This window comes from Phycodurus eques, chromosome 6 (genome assembly GCF_024500275.1).
Source record: "Phycodurus eques isolate BA_2022a chromosome 6, UOR_Pequ_1.1, whole genome shotgun sequence".
In the NCBI taxonomy this organism is placed as follows: Eukaryota; Metazoa; Chordata; class Actinopteri; order Syngnathiformes; family Syngnathidae; genus Phycodurus; species Phycodurus eques.
This window is the reverse complement of record NC_084530.1, coordinates 20645150-20660599: the sequence shown is the minus strand read 5'-3', so window position 1 is coordinate 20660599 and position 15450 is coordinate 20645150. Positions and strand designations below refer to the sequence as shown.

At 38.9% G+C, this 15450-nt stretch overlaps 2 protein-coding genes across 2 annotated transcripts; both read left to right on the top strand.

Moving 5' to 3' along the window:
- The first annotated feature begins 225 nt into the window (after positions 1 to 225).
- Positions 226 to 6564, top strand: eri2 (ERI1 exoribonuclease family member 2). The gene is made up of 9 exons (XM_061679803.1): positions 226 to 365; positions 812 to 876; positions 956 to 1036; positions 1116 to 1243; positions 2269 to 2431; positions 2506 to 2606; positions 3597 to 3678; positions 3754 to 3842; positions 5074 to 6564. Exons 1-9 carry the CDS (start codon positions 334 to 336, stop codon positions 5896 to 5898), a joined length of 1566 nt encoding a protein of 521 aa, XP_061535787.1. The 5' UTR covers positions 226 to 333; the 3' UTR covers positions 5899 to 6564.
- Positions 6565 to 8389: 1825 nt separating this feature from the next.
- thumpd1 (THUMP domain containing 1) lies at positions 8390 to 13331 on the top strand. Its single transcript, XM_061679566.1, has 5 exons — positions 8390 to 9630; positions 10405 to 10588; positions 10825 to 10910; positions 12110 to 12272; positions 12576 to 13331. Exons 1-5 carry the CDS (start codon positions 9421 to 9423, stop codon positions 13127 to 13129), a joined length of 1197 nt encoding a protein of 398 aa, XP_061535550.1. The 5' UTR covers positions 8390 to 9420; the 3' UTR covers positions 13130 to 13331.
- Positions 13332 to 15450: the final 2119 nt, after the last annotated feature.

Genomic DNA, 15450 nt, shown 5'->3' with positions numbered 1-15450 from the left:
TACATATCGATGACAATGCTTGCGTTTTCTGATATTTTTGGCCAGAATTAAACGTATTTGCTATTTTATGATTATTAGTAATTCTTGGAGGTATCCTACAAAATTTGCAGGCTGAAATCCGAACGGTAACGCTTTACTTTGAAGCTCAAAGCGAAAGCGTTGTTTACCCATCTGCTTTCACCTACTCTGTTATCGATTTCGCTGCCTTGCGGACCAAACTAGCCGAACACAGAACCATGGATGCGACTCGTTTAAAAAAGAAAAGCGCCATTTGATCAAAATAGGCTCACCTAAACGTCAATTATCGCCACGAAAGTGACCAGACAAGCTCAAATGGTGGAAATGTCGACAAAGAAACTAGCCAAGTTAGTAGCATATCGATATAAACGTAGCTTTGTGTACCAAGTGGCTTGCATGTTGTGTGGCTAAGTGGCTAGACCATATCGAATAGAAAGTCAACCCGTTGCTATGGTTTAAATGGGACATAATTATACTGTATATACATCCATCCATTCGCTGTACCGCTTATCCTCAATAGTGGCGCGGGGTATAATGGAGGCTATCCCAGTTGACTGGGCGAGAGGCGGTGTACAACGAGAACTGCTTATATGCATTGACTGGATAGTATGTAAAATTGACTTTTTTGATAATTGACTTTTTAAGACATGTTGGAAAGTGTTTTAAATTGTGAAAGAAATTCATAATGTCTCCTTTAAGATGGGATTTGTTGATATTTTGAATATTTATTGAAATATTCTAGTTTATATACAATTTTATTTACAGTATATTATTCTCATATTTGTGTCCACAGAGAATTGGGACTGCTGAGGCAGCGTAGTCAGTCGTCCATCGGGGGAAAAAAGGCTCTGCTGTCAAGTTAGTGACATGATTAAACAGACATGCTCATTTAGAATGTGGAATTTCATAATGTGCTGTATTAAATACTTTGTTTCAGATCAAACGTTTCCATACCTGATCGTCATTGATTTTGAATCCACGTGCTGGCGAGAGAAAAACAACCACACTCAGGAAATTAGTAAATTTCCTTTTTTTACAAAAAGTGCCATATTTTGTATTTGTTGCATCTTAATTGTTGTTTTGCCTTTCTGACGCAGTCGAGTTCCCTGCCGTTCTTCTCGATACATCCACGGGGGAGATTGAGTCCGAGTTTCACTCATACGTTCAACCTCAGGAACGTCCCATACTGTCAGCCTTCTGCACCGAGCTAACTGGGATCACACAGGTGACTGAACATTGGTAAAAAAAAAAAAAAAAAAAAAAAACACCATGAAAGCATAATATTAGGAGGGGCACAAATATTTTACAATTAATACATTCATAATATTTTATGAAGGAAAAACTATAATTAGACAATGATAAAGTCAGAATTTAACAAAAAAAAACAGTTGTAATATTATGAGGGGAAAATAATTTTACCATAATATTAATAACAGGGGAAAAAAATTATGAGGAATAAAACAATAGAAGTAGAAAAGGGGGAACATAATTTTACAAGAATATAGTTGTATTATTGCAAGGAACAAAGGTGTAAGTGTTTTTAAATAAATAAATTTGATTTTACTAGAATAAAACCACAGCATTGTCATTAAAGAACTGTAATTTACTAGAATAAGACTTCATCAAGTGGAACTAGTTTTACAAAAAAAACTTTAAAATGGAGTAATACCATAACATCACAAGGGGAAAAAAAACATTTTTGAAGAATACAGTCCCAATTTTACTCGAGTGAAACCATAAACTTATGAGATTTTTAAAATTTCCACAAGAATAAATTTGCCATTTTGCTAGAATAAAACCATAAAACAGATTTTTTGTTTTGCTTATTCGATATGAATAAATTCACTGTTTTACTAGAATAAAACCACAATGTTTCAAGACAAAAAAGGTAATTTTAACAAGGGTAAAGACTGAATGCGACTAGAATAAAACCACCAAATTCTGATGGAAAAAAAATGTAATTTTCACAAATCACATGAATGATGTGGTTGTACGACTATGTCATACTTGAACATGTATTTATTGTGGTCATGAGAAGAGCTATGAGGAGCAGCTTAAGACACTTTTGACTGACTTAAACGTATTCATCGTGCTACCCAGATAGCCAGATAGCTACGAGGAGGAGCTCAAGACATGAGCCATGGATTTATGTGACCTGTCAATCATACCGTGTTTTTATTTTTTTATTTTATTTGAATAAAAGTAAGTTAGTAACAGAGATGCAGAGATGTTTTTTTGGATGTCTTACAGACACAGGTGGAGGCAGGGGTCCCCCTCCGGATTTGTCTGTCTCAGTTCGGCCGCTGGCTGCAGAAGCTACATCTGGAGAAGGGTGTGGTCTTTCCCGCCCAGCAACAGAGCTCCTCCTCTGAGAATCCCGAACAAAAGCTCTGTGCTTTCCTCACATGGTCAGGTAAAATATATATATATTTTTAATTGCAAATATGCATTTTTAAATATGTATCAATGAATACGATATGTTCTCAGATTGGGATCTTGGTGTTTGTTTGCACTATGAGTGCAAACGCAAGCAGATCCACAAACCCAACGTACTGAACAGTTGGATTGACCTGAGGAGCACATACCGGGTAAATTTAGTTTGCACTTTTATGACAAAAGAGTGTTCATGTCAAACTGAATAGGGGGGGAAAAAAACAGTTGTACGACAAAGTCATAGAATTGAGTATGAAGTCAAAATATTACAATGAAAGTTGTAATTCTTCAGGAATAAAACAATATTACGATTAAGATTTTTAAAAATGTGTATTTTACAAGAACAAAGTCATAATTTTATTAAACTGAAACTATAAGGTTATGAGAAAAATATTACATTTGCAAGAATAAAGTTGGCATATTACTCGGAAAAAAACTATATTATTGTGAGGGAAAATACATGTAGTGTAATTCCACAAGAAAATTCACAATTGTATTAAAATAAAACCATACCAGGAGAAAGAAATAATGTAATTTGTCAGCGGGAAGAAAATTCATTTTAGTAGAGTAAAATCAGGAAATTTGGAGAAAAAAATAATTATATCAGAATAAAGTTGTAATTTATCTGGAATAAAACCATAATATTATGGGATTTAAAAAAAAATGTCGATCAAAATACAGTAGTCCTAATTTTACAAGCATAATGCAATAATTTTACACAAACACACACACAAATATTTTACATCGTAATTTTACAAGAATAAAAACCATTGTATTACGAGAAAAACATGTCTTTACAAATATAAAGTTTAAATTTTACTAGACTAACCATTACAAGGGGAAAATGTGTAAGTTTACAATAAAGTAAGCTCCTCGTTGTAGCTCCTCTCACTAGCACGTTGAAGACATGTTTAAATCAGTGAATAATTTCCTGAGTTCCTCTACTTCACTTCATTTACTAGCAAAATTAATATGTTTATCCACCAACTGGATCTTGTGATTGGGGCGTTAAGTCAGAACTTGACGCTCGCTCTGCTTCAAGTTGTCGACTTAAATTGGTGGCAGGGTTTAGTCGAATGTCGTTGTACTCTGATAGTGCCCCCTCATGCCGCATTTGGCTTTAAACATGATTTTGTCTTTTGTAGATGTTTTACAGCAGGAAACCCAAAGGCTTGAATGGAGCGCTACAAGATTTGGGAATACAGTTTTGTGGCAGAGAACATTCCGGTATTTAAAGAGCTTCACCTGTACTCGTACTTACAATTCTTGATATCAAATATACTTATTATTCACTTTTATTAGGTCTGGATGATGCCAGGAACACAGCTCAGCTGGCAACGAAGATGATGAGTGATGGATGCGTGATGAAGATCACAAGAAGCTTGGAGAGGGTGAGTGGACGTCCCACCTCACACCCCGATTCCTGAGCCCCCGTTGACCGCCCCCCAACCCCAGTGTGCCTCGCAAAGTTTTGTAAAATTAATAAACAAATATGGATTTTTTTTTTTTTTTTTTTTTTTTTTTTGCCGGTCTGCTGCTTTTAATGTGATTTTAGATGTTTCTGTTTAAAAATATAATTTGAGCTGCTGTTGAATATATACAATATATAAATAATAACATACTGTATATATATAAATACTGCACATATAAAAATATACAAACCCAATTCGAATGGAATTGGGATGTTTTATTAAATGTAAATAAAAAAGAATACAATGATTTGCTAATCCTTTTCAGGCTTTATTCAATTGAATACACTACAAAGACAAAATATTTATTTGATTTAAATGTAGCCACAATGACCCACAGAAGGTCAATTAGGCTACCGGTCTTAGTAGATAAAGAAACCTTACTGAGAACCGTTTAAAACAGCCACAGTTAGAGTTTGATTAAATAAATTCACAAATACCAACCTTAGTCTGATGAATAGCTAATGCACACACTCATAACAATATTGACAGGAAAAACTACACACATCAAACTACATCGCTTTGACTTTGACCTTGACTTACGGGTTTAATTAGTTCCGAGGCCACACTCGTAACTCAAAACACTCATATCTCAAATCATCTGTCCACATGGAAATGAATAGAAATGCCAGGGGCACAAAAACACCAACATTTTTTTTTTTTTTTTACATTAATAAGAAAAATAATGCTCTATAGTATTGTACTTATAAAACATAGAGTAATACCCAAATTAAATAGAATGTAAAGAATGAAACAGTTTGTGCGTCATGATTTCATGCTTTTATTCATTGTGCGGCTCCTTCTGCAGGGTGCTGTACAATTTAGACATGCATACAACTGCTCAGTAAACTGCAGTAATAATAATATTTTTCCCAGAGGATAAAGACTATATGCTTATGAGTATTGTTATATTGTCTACGTGTTGCTGCACTGCTTGTCTTCCAATATCTGTTTCTTAAAGGGTTATAACACCGTGACATCAATGCTAGTTTCGCTAGCCTGTCTTTTGCATTGTGTGTTAGCATTAAGCTAGTGGAAGTGTGTGTGCAAGACAAAGTTAATGTGTTTTTTAAAATACACAAAGTGTAATTATCTTTGTTTTATACTCATAGGTCGAGGTACCACTGTATTAATTGTCTTGCTCTTGTTACAGGCCCCACTGACAGTTAAACCCACGATGACAAAAACCAGCGAAAAAGCACGTGGTCACAACAGTGAAGACCATCAGAGCGCAAAAAATAAAACGTCCACAGGGAATAACAAACTGATCCTAAACCCTGTGGACCAAAATTCTGTTCAGACTCTCGTGTCCCCAAAGACAGTTCTTGATAGTAAGACAACACCACTGTGGGGCATCCGGAACAACAACAAAAACAATGGCCTGGTTCTGTGCTCCACCATCATTGGCAGCCTCGAACCTTCAACCTCAAATTCTGAAAGCGCGGAGGAGTTCTCTGTGGAAGACGAGGCCCGGTCCACGTACGACGACGTGGTTCTAGAGGACTCGGAGGGGGTACTTGTTACTGATTGCGACGCGGAGGATTCTGATGATCCAGGGTTGGATAAATCAAACACACCTCAGATATTCAAGTCCAAAAGCTTCTTCCAGCTCCAGGAGAGGACTCCCACCCCTGACACAAACATGTTGCGTCCTGGAGGCGCTACCACACGTGCATCCGGGAAGCAAAATGGCGGCATCCTTTCGACGACCAATCAGAAGATGACAGCACCGCTGTGCGACTGTGGACGCCGTGCCAAGCGTCTCCAGGTGTCCAATGGGGGGCCCAACCAGGGCAAGGGGTTCTACTGCTGTTCTGGCCGCCGCTCGGGTTGTGGCAGGGTTGCCGGGGCAACCAAGAATAAGGGGTGCCAGTTCTTCAAGTGGGAGTCGGCACTAAAGGCTAGGTGGTCCCTTTCGTTGGCTCACGTCACAGCCACACGGCCGACTCAGAGGTCCACACTCAGGAAGAGCTGGTAATATAGTCGAGATAGACCGGTGTTTGTTTTTGTTTTTTTTCCCCAGGACCAATTACGATTATTAGTAGTCAAGGAGGCCGATAAATTATATTTGGAGCTGATATTCATTTGCAGTAAAAGAGAAAATATTGGCTTCAATTTTTTTAAACTCTTAGATTCATTTACCCTAATTTTTCTGTGTATAATACACATTTCTTTGTTAAAAAAAATAAAATAAAAATCATAAAAAATTGAGGGTGGATTTTAGGTGTAAGAAAAATTTGTCCGCCTTAACCTGGTGAAAATCAATGTAATAAACGTGCCTCGTACTACCTCCTAGGGGTGGGTGGGTGTTTGACATAACAGGGCATCGGATTTAGCGTCTTACAATCAGAATCGTCTTTATTCGCCAAGTGTGTCAAAAACACAAGGTATTTGTCGCTGGTCTGTTGCTTTAAATAGCGTTGCCGTAAAGGATTTTGGGTAATATATCTTTCCTTTTGTAAAGGTTGGTTAAGTAACCTATGCTAAAGGTGGCTTAAAGGGTGTATCGAGGCATCCATCCATTCATTTTCTGAGCCGCTTCTCCTCACTAGGGTAGCGGGCGTGCTGGAGCCTATCCCAGCTGTCATCGAGCAGGAGGCAGGGTACACTCTGAACTGGTTGCCAGTCAATCGCAGGGCACATACAAACACACAACCATTCGCACTCACAGTCACACCTACGGGCAATTTAGAGTCTCCAATTAATGCATATTTTTGGGATGTGGGAGGAAACCAGAGTGCCCGGAGAAAACCCACGCAGGCACGGGGAGAACATGCAAACTCCACACAGGCGGGGCCGGGGATTGAGGGCCGGGTTCCTCAGAACTGTGAGGCTGACGCTCTAACCAGTCGTCCACTGTGCCGCCTTGTATCGAGGCACCTTTCCTAAAAAAAATTTTTTATTCAAATGACATATCCTTTCAGTACTTCCAGTTCATCTCGTTTGGATAGAATAGGAAGGTTCCAAAGGAAAAATTAGAAGCGGCACTATGTTTTTTTAATGCTTATTTCTTTCCTCATCTCTTACCTACTGTATGTACTCCTTTCACATAGTACCACCAGAGTGTTCAGACTGAGACACCACGTAACTGAAATGGCGAGTTACAGGCTGGTGAAATGTGTTGCAAGAAAGTTCCATCACTCCACCTCTGGCCCCTGACGCAGAAAAATGGTGACTTATCAAGTTTACATTCCGTAAGATCATGGGTTGCTTTTAAAGGTTGTAAAATGGTCAAATGAAGTCATGGACTATGTATCGGTCTGTCATGGTGAAGAAGGAGGTAAGCCAAAAGGAAAAGCTCTCTATTTAGCGGTCGATCTACGTTCCCACCTTCACCAATGGTCACGGGCTGTGGGTCGACCAAGATCGCGGATACAAACGACCGAAATGAGTTTCCTCCGCAGGGTGCTCTCCCTTGTAGATAGAGTGAGAAGCTCGGTCATCCGGGAGGGGCTCAAAATCGAGTTGCTGTTCCTCCGCATTGAGAGGAGCCAGATGAGGTGGCTCGGGCATCTGATTAGGATGCCTCCAGGACGCCTCCCTGGTGAGGTGTTCCGGGCACGTCCCACCGGCAGGAGGCCTAGGGAGCGACCCAGGATACTCTGGAGAGGCTAGGTCTCCAAGCTGGCCTGGGAACGCCTTGGGATCCTCTCAAAGAGCTGGACGAAGTGGCTGGGGAGAGGGAAGTCTGGGATTCCCTGCTAAAGCTACTCCCCTCGCGACCTGACTCCGACCTCAGCGGGAGAGAATGAATGAAAGTTAACACAGTATATCATCTTTTTTTTTTTTTTTGGGGCATTTACTTGGACAAGGATTGTCTGCTTCAGTGGACACTAGTACAATAACTGAATGTTCTGTGAAATCGAAATGTCAAGCAAATGTTATTGACACAGCATGAAAAGGTGAGTTTAACATGTTTTTTCCTCCTTTCATACTCTCAAAACTGCTGTTTTTAAGTGAATGAGGCGACTTTCTGTGACCGAGTGATACATTGTCATTGTCTGACATTTAACTTAAAATGTAGTCTACTTTAATTTGAATGATTAATAAAACGTTGAATTTTTGCTATTTGTCGCTCCCCGTTTGCATCCTTCCGCGTTACATTTTATGAACTCTAATACGACAAATAAGTAATATCTTAACTGTATGTTTTCATTACTGTTGTTGATATGTTTCACTAAACAACCCCTCGTGTATCTAAAGAAGCTCTCCAAATGTAAATTTGGAAGTGAATGAGGCGTCCTACAGTTAGATTTAAGTCCCAATCACGTGACAGGCAGCTAGGTCAAGATGTCGTCTTTGTTAACATTTTGCGAAACTCCGGAAGAACATTTTTGTCCTTCCTGGCATTCCGTATAAGTCCTCCAAATTTGCTGCTTTTTCGTTAAACGAAACAGATATTTGCAACGACACACCGCTTTTAAGCTCCGTGCTGACTACGACGCTAAACTAGGGAGGTCGAAGTCCGTGTATTCCCTGTGTGTCATACGTCAATAAAGCCAAAACATCAACGATGCTGGTAGACTGTGCTGCATACGGTTGCGTAAAACGGCGTACATTTACGACTGGGAGTTGCTTTCATATTAAAAAATATATTTCCATGTGTTCTTTTTGATTTGTTTTTAATATTTTAATTAATAGCATACGCTTTGGCTTTGACAAAGCCGTAACCCTGATGAAAATCGATTGAGGAATAAGCAAGTTACAATTTATTTCCGTGTCCATGCTTAACCTTCTATTGGAATGTCGACCTTTCCAACACGGCCGCTATATAGGCACGTCGGTTAGCCGGGCTGCATCATTGCGCTGACCTTACCTAGCGATTTATATCTATGATGAATGAGGCGGGCAGGCTGATATTATTGGGCGGCCGGGCATAGGGTATATATTTCCTCATATTTAACACAACAAACAGCAAATACGGTATGCGTACAGATTGTTTTAACCATTAGGAGTAATTCATTCAGCAAATAATTTGTTGCCTATTTTTTTCGTGCTATCTTTGTTCCTCCTCACGCAGAGTAGACACCTTGTGTAAACGGAAATGAGGCGTCCGTCACCATATTGGCTTGTCTCAAAATTAATACGACCGAGGAACAGATATACAGTGTAATGAATATATAGAACAAGAATGAGTAAATAAACGATTGAAATATTTCATTCACGAAACTCGCTCGCGAACCCTTTGTCCCTCCTCGCACGCCATAGAATCCCCCCAAAACGTGAGTGTGTCGTCCTTCCGTCACCGAGTTCCATTTTCCATTGAACGCACGTTTGTAACAACACGTTCAACTTTACTGCAATAAACCCACGACGTGTTTATTTTTTTTTATTGCGTCGCGTGTCGCTTTAAAGCCGCTTTGCCTCCTGCCGCCGAGCCCGCTGAGCTAAGCGGCTACTACACCAGAGCTATAAAAAAAATAAAAAATAAAAGGAAGGAAAAATAACAGGCGTAAACATCCTATTTATTAATAGCTGAATCGGTAACGTCATCGCCAACATGTCGGCGGCGCAGAACGAGTTTCGGAAGCGCGGCAAGAAGCACTTCGGAGGCGGCCAGCATCACGCTAAACGCTGGAGGGGCTCCAGGGAGCTAGAGGTGGGCATGCAAGGCATCCTGATCACATGCAACATGAACCAGAGAAAGTGCACGGCGGAGGCCTTCAACCTGCTCAACGAGTACGCAGACCAGCTGTACGGAGCCGAGAAGGTCAGTGAACGCACCGCACGGGGACTGTCCCTTATTAGGTTTAAGCAGCTCATCATTTTTACAAGTAGAGTTGATTTACTGCATAAACATACATGGTTAGGGGTTAAACAAGGATTATGGTTTCTGTGTTGTGACCATTTTATCGCGTGTGGAGCGTGCAGTCAGCTGTCAACTTGAATTAAAAAGGACTATTTCACGTAAATATGTAAAATAATAGCCAAGTAAAATATGTATTTTTACCTGGTTAACGTGAGTTTAGCTCCTGAAACTTTAACGTACAGCCTCAGCACATCAGGGCTGTAGACGTCACCTTCATTTTCAAACCCGATTGTAAGCTGTCATCTGTGAGGGGCGAGTGATGTTTGTTTTTAATATAATTCACAGCATTAAATAATGTTCTTTTCAGAAAATTTTCTTTTCTTGGGTTTATCTATAATTTACCTACCGGGGTTGACTGACTCTGTAAATCTTGGCGCCCATATTTCATTTTCCAAAGTCACAGAAAGACACAGCAGAAGGGTGAAAAAGATCTGTGTGTTGCAGAGCCCTGTGTTAGGGTTTCCAACAACGGTTGGGGTTTCAACCCAGGGTTTGAACTTCAGATCCGGGTTTTGAGCCAGGGTTGATGTGTCAAGTTAGGGTTTCACAGTAGGGTCTCAAGCCTGGGTTAGGGTTTTAAACAAGGGTTTAACTCTCAAATTTGAGTTTCAAGCATAACATTACAATTTAAATACATTATCTGACATTGACAAAGTGAAAAATTTCTGCTGACAGTTTGATGATGATGCTGGAGGCTGCAATGAAGAAGAAGAAAACGCCAAAGAAGAAGAAGATGTGGAGGAGGCTCTGAAGAAGGAGATGGCGCAGCTGCGAGCATACGGTGGGAGACAGGAGCGACGTTTCCAGGCTCTGGAGAGCGGTGCCAACAACGTCATCTTCATCAGGACCCGCAACCTGGGTAAACATCTTAGCTGTGTTAAAAATCACTCCCTATGCACTATATCAAGAATATACTTTGTTAACTATATAGTGCACAATAAAAAAAATCCTGATATTGTAATTAGGAAGTAGGGAATGATTGAATGATTCCGAACACCACTGTATAAAAGAACAACAACAAAGAGTCGGTCATTTTGATTCTTTTTTTTAATTTTTTTTATTATTTTATTATTATTATTATTATTATTACCGTAGAGTCTGACAAGCTGGTTCATCACATCCTGTCCGATCTACACGCCACCAAGAAGAAGAAGACGCGCGTCATCCTTCGCATGCTTCCGGTGAGATGCAAAAAAACCAAAACAAATGTTAACACTGTGCTAACATTTAGCCAGATAGAAACGTGACTACAAAAAGTGTTAAGGCAGATAATAATTTTACATGCCCTGTTATCAAGAACTACAGTATTTCAAATAAAATTGCTAAAATGCTAGCAGTTGGTATGCTAATATATATCACAATGGGACCCTGACTGATTACAATGGGCATGTAGCAAATTAGCGACCTGAATACAGAAAGTGCTGAGGCAGATCAATAAGGATTTTACATCATACCCTCTAGTCGAGTACTATTTCAAAAGACAATAGATTAATTGCTGACTCATCAGCACTTGGTTAGCTAACATATAGCAAGATAGCAACCTGACTAATACGAAGGCAGGTCATTACGATTTTACATCATGCGCTTTAGTCTGGTCAGATTTCACATGAAAATTTCTAATATGCTAACATGCTAACAGTTGCTGTGTTAACATATTCCACGGCAACAATCAGATTCAAAAAAAATATAAGGAGTTTGCATCATGTCCTATTTGCCACTATTTTCAAATGAGACATGATAAAATGGCAACGTGCTAGCAGTCGGTATGCTAACGTATAGCAAGATCTCAACCTGTGTTCAAAAACTGTTAAGACAGGTTGATTATGACAATTGATAGAATGCTAAAATGCTTTCAGGGAGTCTGCTAACATAACAAAATAGTAGCAACAGTACAGAATGAGCTAAGGCAGGGTGATGACGAGTTTATATCTTGCCCTGTAGACAGGTCAGATTTTAAATGAGACTTTATCAAATGCTAACATGCTAGCAGTGGGTATGCTAACATTTTGCAAGATAGGAATGTGGCTACAAAAAGTCTGAAAGCAGATGAATTAGAATTTAGCATTATACCCTGTCATCAGGGACTATTTCAAATGTTAATCGATCAAATGCTGACATGCTAACATATAGCAAGATCACATCCTGCATAGAAAAAGTGCTACGACAAGTCACTGAGGATTTTGCCCTTCATTTGGGTCTAATTTCAAATGAAAATGTATCAAAAGCTAACACAAAGCACTGGGTATGTGAAAATATAGCAAGATAGCAACCTGAGTAGAGAAAGCTCTGAGGTAGAGTGATGATTTTACATCACAATGTGTAGTCAGTTCAGATTTTTAACATATAGCAAGATGGCAACCTCAGTTTGTGTGACACACAGGTAACGGGCACGTGCAGGGCCTTCCCGGAGGACATAATGAGGTATCTGGCCACCTTCCTAGAGCCTTGGTTCAAGAAGCCCAACTGTGCCACCTACCAGATTGCCTTCAAGGCGCGCAACAACAGCCACAACAAGAGAGACGATGTCATCAAGGCTATCGCCGGTAAGCTACGACTATATGTTACCATATCAACTGTTAGCATTTGACACATTTTTATTTGAATTGCCACATGACTACAAAGCATGATGTAAAATCTTTGTCAATCTGTTGCAGTGCATTTTGTGACCCGGTTGCTATCTTGCTATATGTTATAGTACCAACTGCTAGCATGTTAGCATTCTATAAATTATCATTATTTTGTTATTTTAACACTTTATCATTAAAGCCACTCGCAGGACTGAAATGGAATGGCACTTAAAATTATTTCCGCCAATTTTCGTTCTTTTTCTCCATGTGCGCCAAAAGGCCTGGTGGGCAAGCTGAACCCCAAGAACAAGGTGGACCTGACCCAGCCGGACCTCACCATCATCTTGGAGGTGATCAAGGCCGTATGCTGTGTCAGCGTGGTCCGCGAGTACACGCGCTACAGGAAGTACAACCTGCAGGAAGTGGTCAAGGATGAAGAGCCCAAGAAGGAGGAAGGCGGCACTGTAACCGAAAAAGCAGCAGTCAGCGAGGAGAACGCGGCCAAAAAGGAGGAAACCAACACCGTAACCGAGAAAGTATCTGAAGCAGCAGCCGGCGATGAGAGCGCGGCCAAAAAGGAGGAAACCAACACCGTAACCGAAAAAGCATCTGAAGCAGCAGCCAGTGAGAAGGAGGCAGCCAAGGAGGAAGAAGGCAACACCGTAACCGACACAGCGGAAGAAGCCAATGAGAAAGAAGGTGAAGCTGTAACTGAAACAGCACCAACAGGCACTGGTGAGCTGGGGGAGGAGAAGCAGCCTGATGAGGAAGACATGCAGGAAGAATCTGCAAAGGAGGACGATGATGATAAGGGTGAAGGGGATGGAAAGTAACTTTTTTTTTTATTGTAATTTTATTTTATTTTGCAAAAGTAGAATTTTTTTTTTTTTTTTTTTTTTTTTTTTTTTTTATAAATCAAGCGAGGTTAGTAAGCTGTTGATGCGCCGTCTTTTTAACCTTCCAACTTTTTTTTTTTTTTTTACTTTTAGATTTTGTTTGTCATTGTTTGTAACATTCTGGTTTTCTGTAAAGAAATGTCCAGAATTAAACGTGGTTTTGACTCATCTTTTATGAATGGTATTACTTCCAGGTTTTGATTTGACTTTCGAGGACACTGGTGTGTATTGTGCCGCTTCGTAACTTGTAAAAATACCAAATATGACTTAACTATTACACAGTTTGTTACGTTTTGGGTGATACATTATGCAGCCCCAGATATGACACGGTGGGGTGTATTTTTTTAAATTGTGACCACGGTTTAGATATAACGTGCCCACAAAATGCTCATTTATGGCCACAAAATGATAAATGGTGGCCAGGAAATGCTGAATTGTGGCCACTACATAGGTATAACATGTACATGAAAAATTCAATTGTGGCGCAATTTAGCATTGTGTACATTATGGCACCCCAGATATGACAAGGGTGGGATTTTTTATTTATTTTTTACATTGTGGCCACAATATAGGTACACGTGCAAAAAAATGCTAATTTGTGGCTGAGATATTCAATTGTGGCCTACAAATGGGTATAATGTACGCACAAAATACAACATTTGTTACCCCCAATAGTTGCTGTTACAGTTCCTTGAGACTCTTACAAGTCACTATATAAATTATCATTATTATTATTAATTGATTGATAGCTGCAGTGCTCCTTTGTGCCACCAGATAGAGCCAGCCTTGCATTTATATGCGTACCTTACGCTTTTTAAAAAATGTATTATTAACTTTATTGACAGCGCAGAAGAAAAAAAATTCAAGTATGACGTAGTAGGACAAAAGGTTACACCAAAGTAATATTTTTATCCATGTATATACAAATATGTATTTTCAATCGGCTGTATTATTATTATTATTATTATTGTATGTATGTATATGTTTTTTTTTATTAACTAAAAAACAATTCCTCCAGGACTTTGCCAACAGGTAAGAAGGCTAACTGACATGCTAAATGAAAACTCATGTTAAAATAGTTTTCTGTCTATTTTCCTCATAAGATAGAATAGTGCCCATTTGATCAAAACCACTACAGTAGTAATGAATATAGTACATTTCTATTTGTGATAAATTACCAAGCGACCATGTATAGTAATATTAGCACATATGCTAAGGCTAACGGCATTTTGTGTGGCTGAAGTGATTTTAAGCTAAAATTAAGACACTACACACCCCTGTTGACATGCCGTTTTTATATAGACACACAAATAAAGATTAATAGTTTAAGCACTTTTTCCACCAATAATGTAACTGCACAACTCAATTGCAAATGTTTTTATCTCCTAGAGGTAAAGTAAAAATAATTAGGACAATGTGGTTGCACAAGTGTGCACACACTCTTAACTGATGTGGCTGTGTTCAGAATTAACCAATCACTTTCAAACTCATGGTTTATGGGAGTAAGCACAAATCTTCCACCATTTAAGGTTCCTAAGATTAACCACAAATAAAATTCAGCTGACAAGGCAACATCAGCGAAATACAAAAAAAGGTAGACTTTGGAAAATATATATTTTTTATTTTTTTACAATAGTTTTAACATTTGTTATAATTTTGTTTTTAGGAAAGAAGTGCTTAGTTGTAAAGTTGTAACATTACAATAGTAAAGTTGTTTTATTTTAAGATTAGTTATAATACGCCAGTAAAGATGAATATTTTGTTTCCTTTTTTTTAGAATACATATAATGAAAGTTATATTTTTAAGATTAAAAGTCATAAAATTCCAATAGTAAATGTGTCTTATTTGAAGGTAAAAATGTATTTTACGTCAAGAAACAACTTGAAAAAATCACTGAATATAGCAACCAAATTGCTGAGTTGGCAACACTGGTCTTTTTTTAATGCAAGCAGTGCCTGTCATTGGAAGCCACAAAAATATTTTTAAGAAAAATAATTTTGACAAAAAAAACTTTTACTTGATGAAAATGATTAATCACCTAGCCCTGAGAAAGCAGCTTCCCTTCATTTTCTTGGCGTCAGTTGATAAAATAGTTTATGTGTGATTATATTTCATGTTTCAAATTATTTTATTTGTATTTAATTCAGTGATTCTTTCACGTACCACTGGAGGAAGCTCACGTACCACTCGTGGTATCCGTACCACACTTTCCGAATCACTGTTCTATGGCATTCCCAGGTTGACACCACATTTCAGG

What these genes read in the sequence shown, in the direction of transcription:
- eri2 (XM_061679803.1), top strand. Translation starts at nt 334, where the DNA reads ATGGTGGAAATGTCGACAAAGAAACTAGCCAA. An exon ending in AAAAAAGGCTCTGCTGTCAA is followed by an intron (nt 877 to 955) that starts GTTAGTGACATG and finishes ACTTTGTTTCAG; the next exon opens with ATCAAACGTTTCCATACCTG. An exon ending in ACCTGAGGAGCACATACCGG is followed by an intron (nt 2,607 to 3,596) that starts GTAAATTTAGTT and finishes TGTCTTTTGTAG; the next exon opens with ATGTTTTACAGCAGGAAACC.
- thumpd1 (XM_061679566.1), top strand. Translation starts at nt 9,421, where the DNA reads ATGTCGGCGGCGCAGAACGAGTTTCGGAAGCGCGGCAAGAAGCACTTC. An exon ending in AGCTGTACGGAGCCGAGAAG is followed by an intron (nt 9,631 to 10,404) that starts GTCAGTGAACGC and finishes TTCTGCTGACAG; the next exon opens with TTTGATGATGATGCTGGAGG. An exon ending in TCATCCTTCGCATGCTTCCG is followed by an intron (nt 10,911 to 12,109) that starts GTGAGATGCAAA and finishes TGTGACACACAG; the next exon opens with GTAACGGGCACGTGCAGGGC.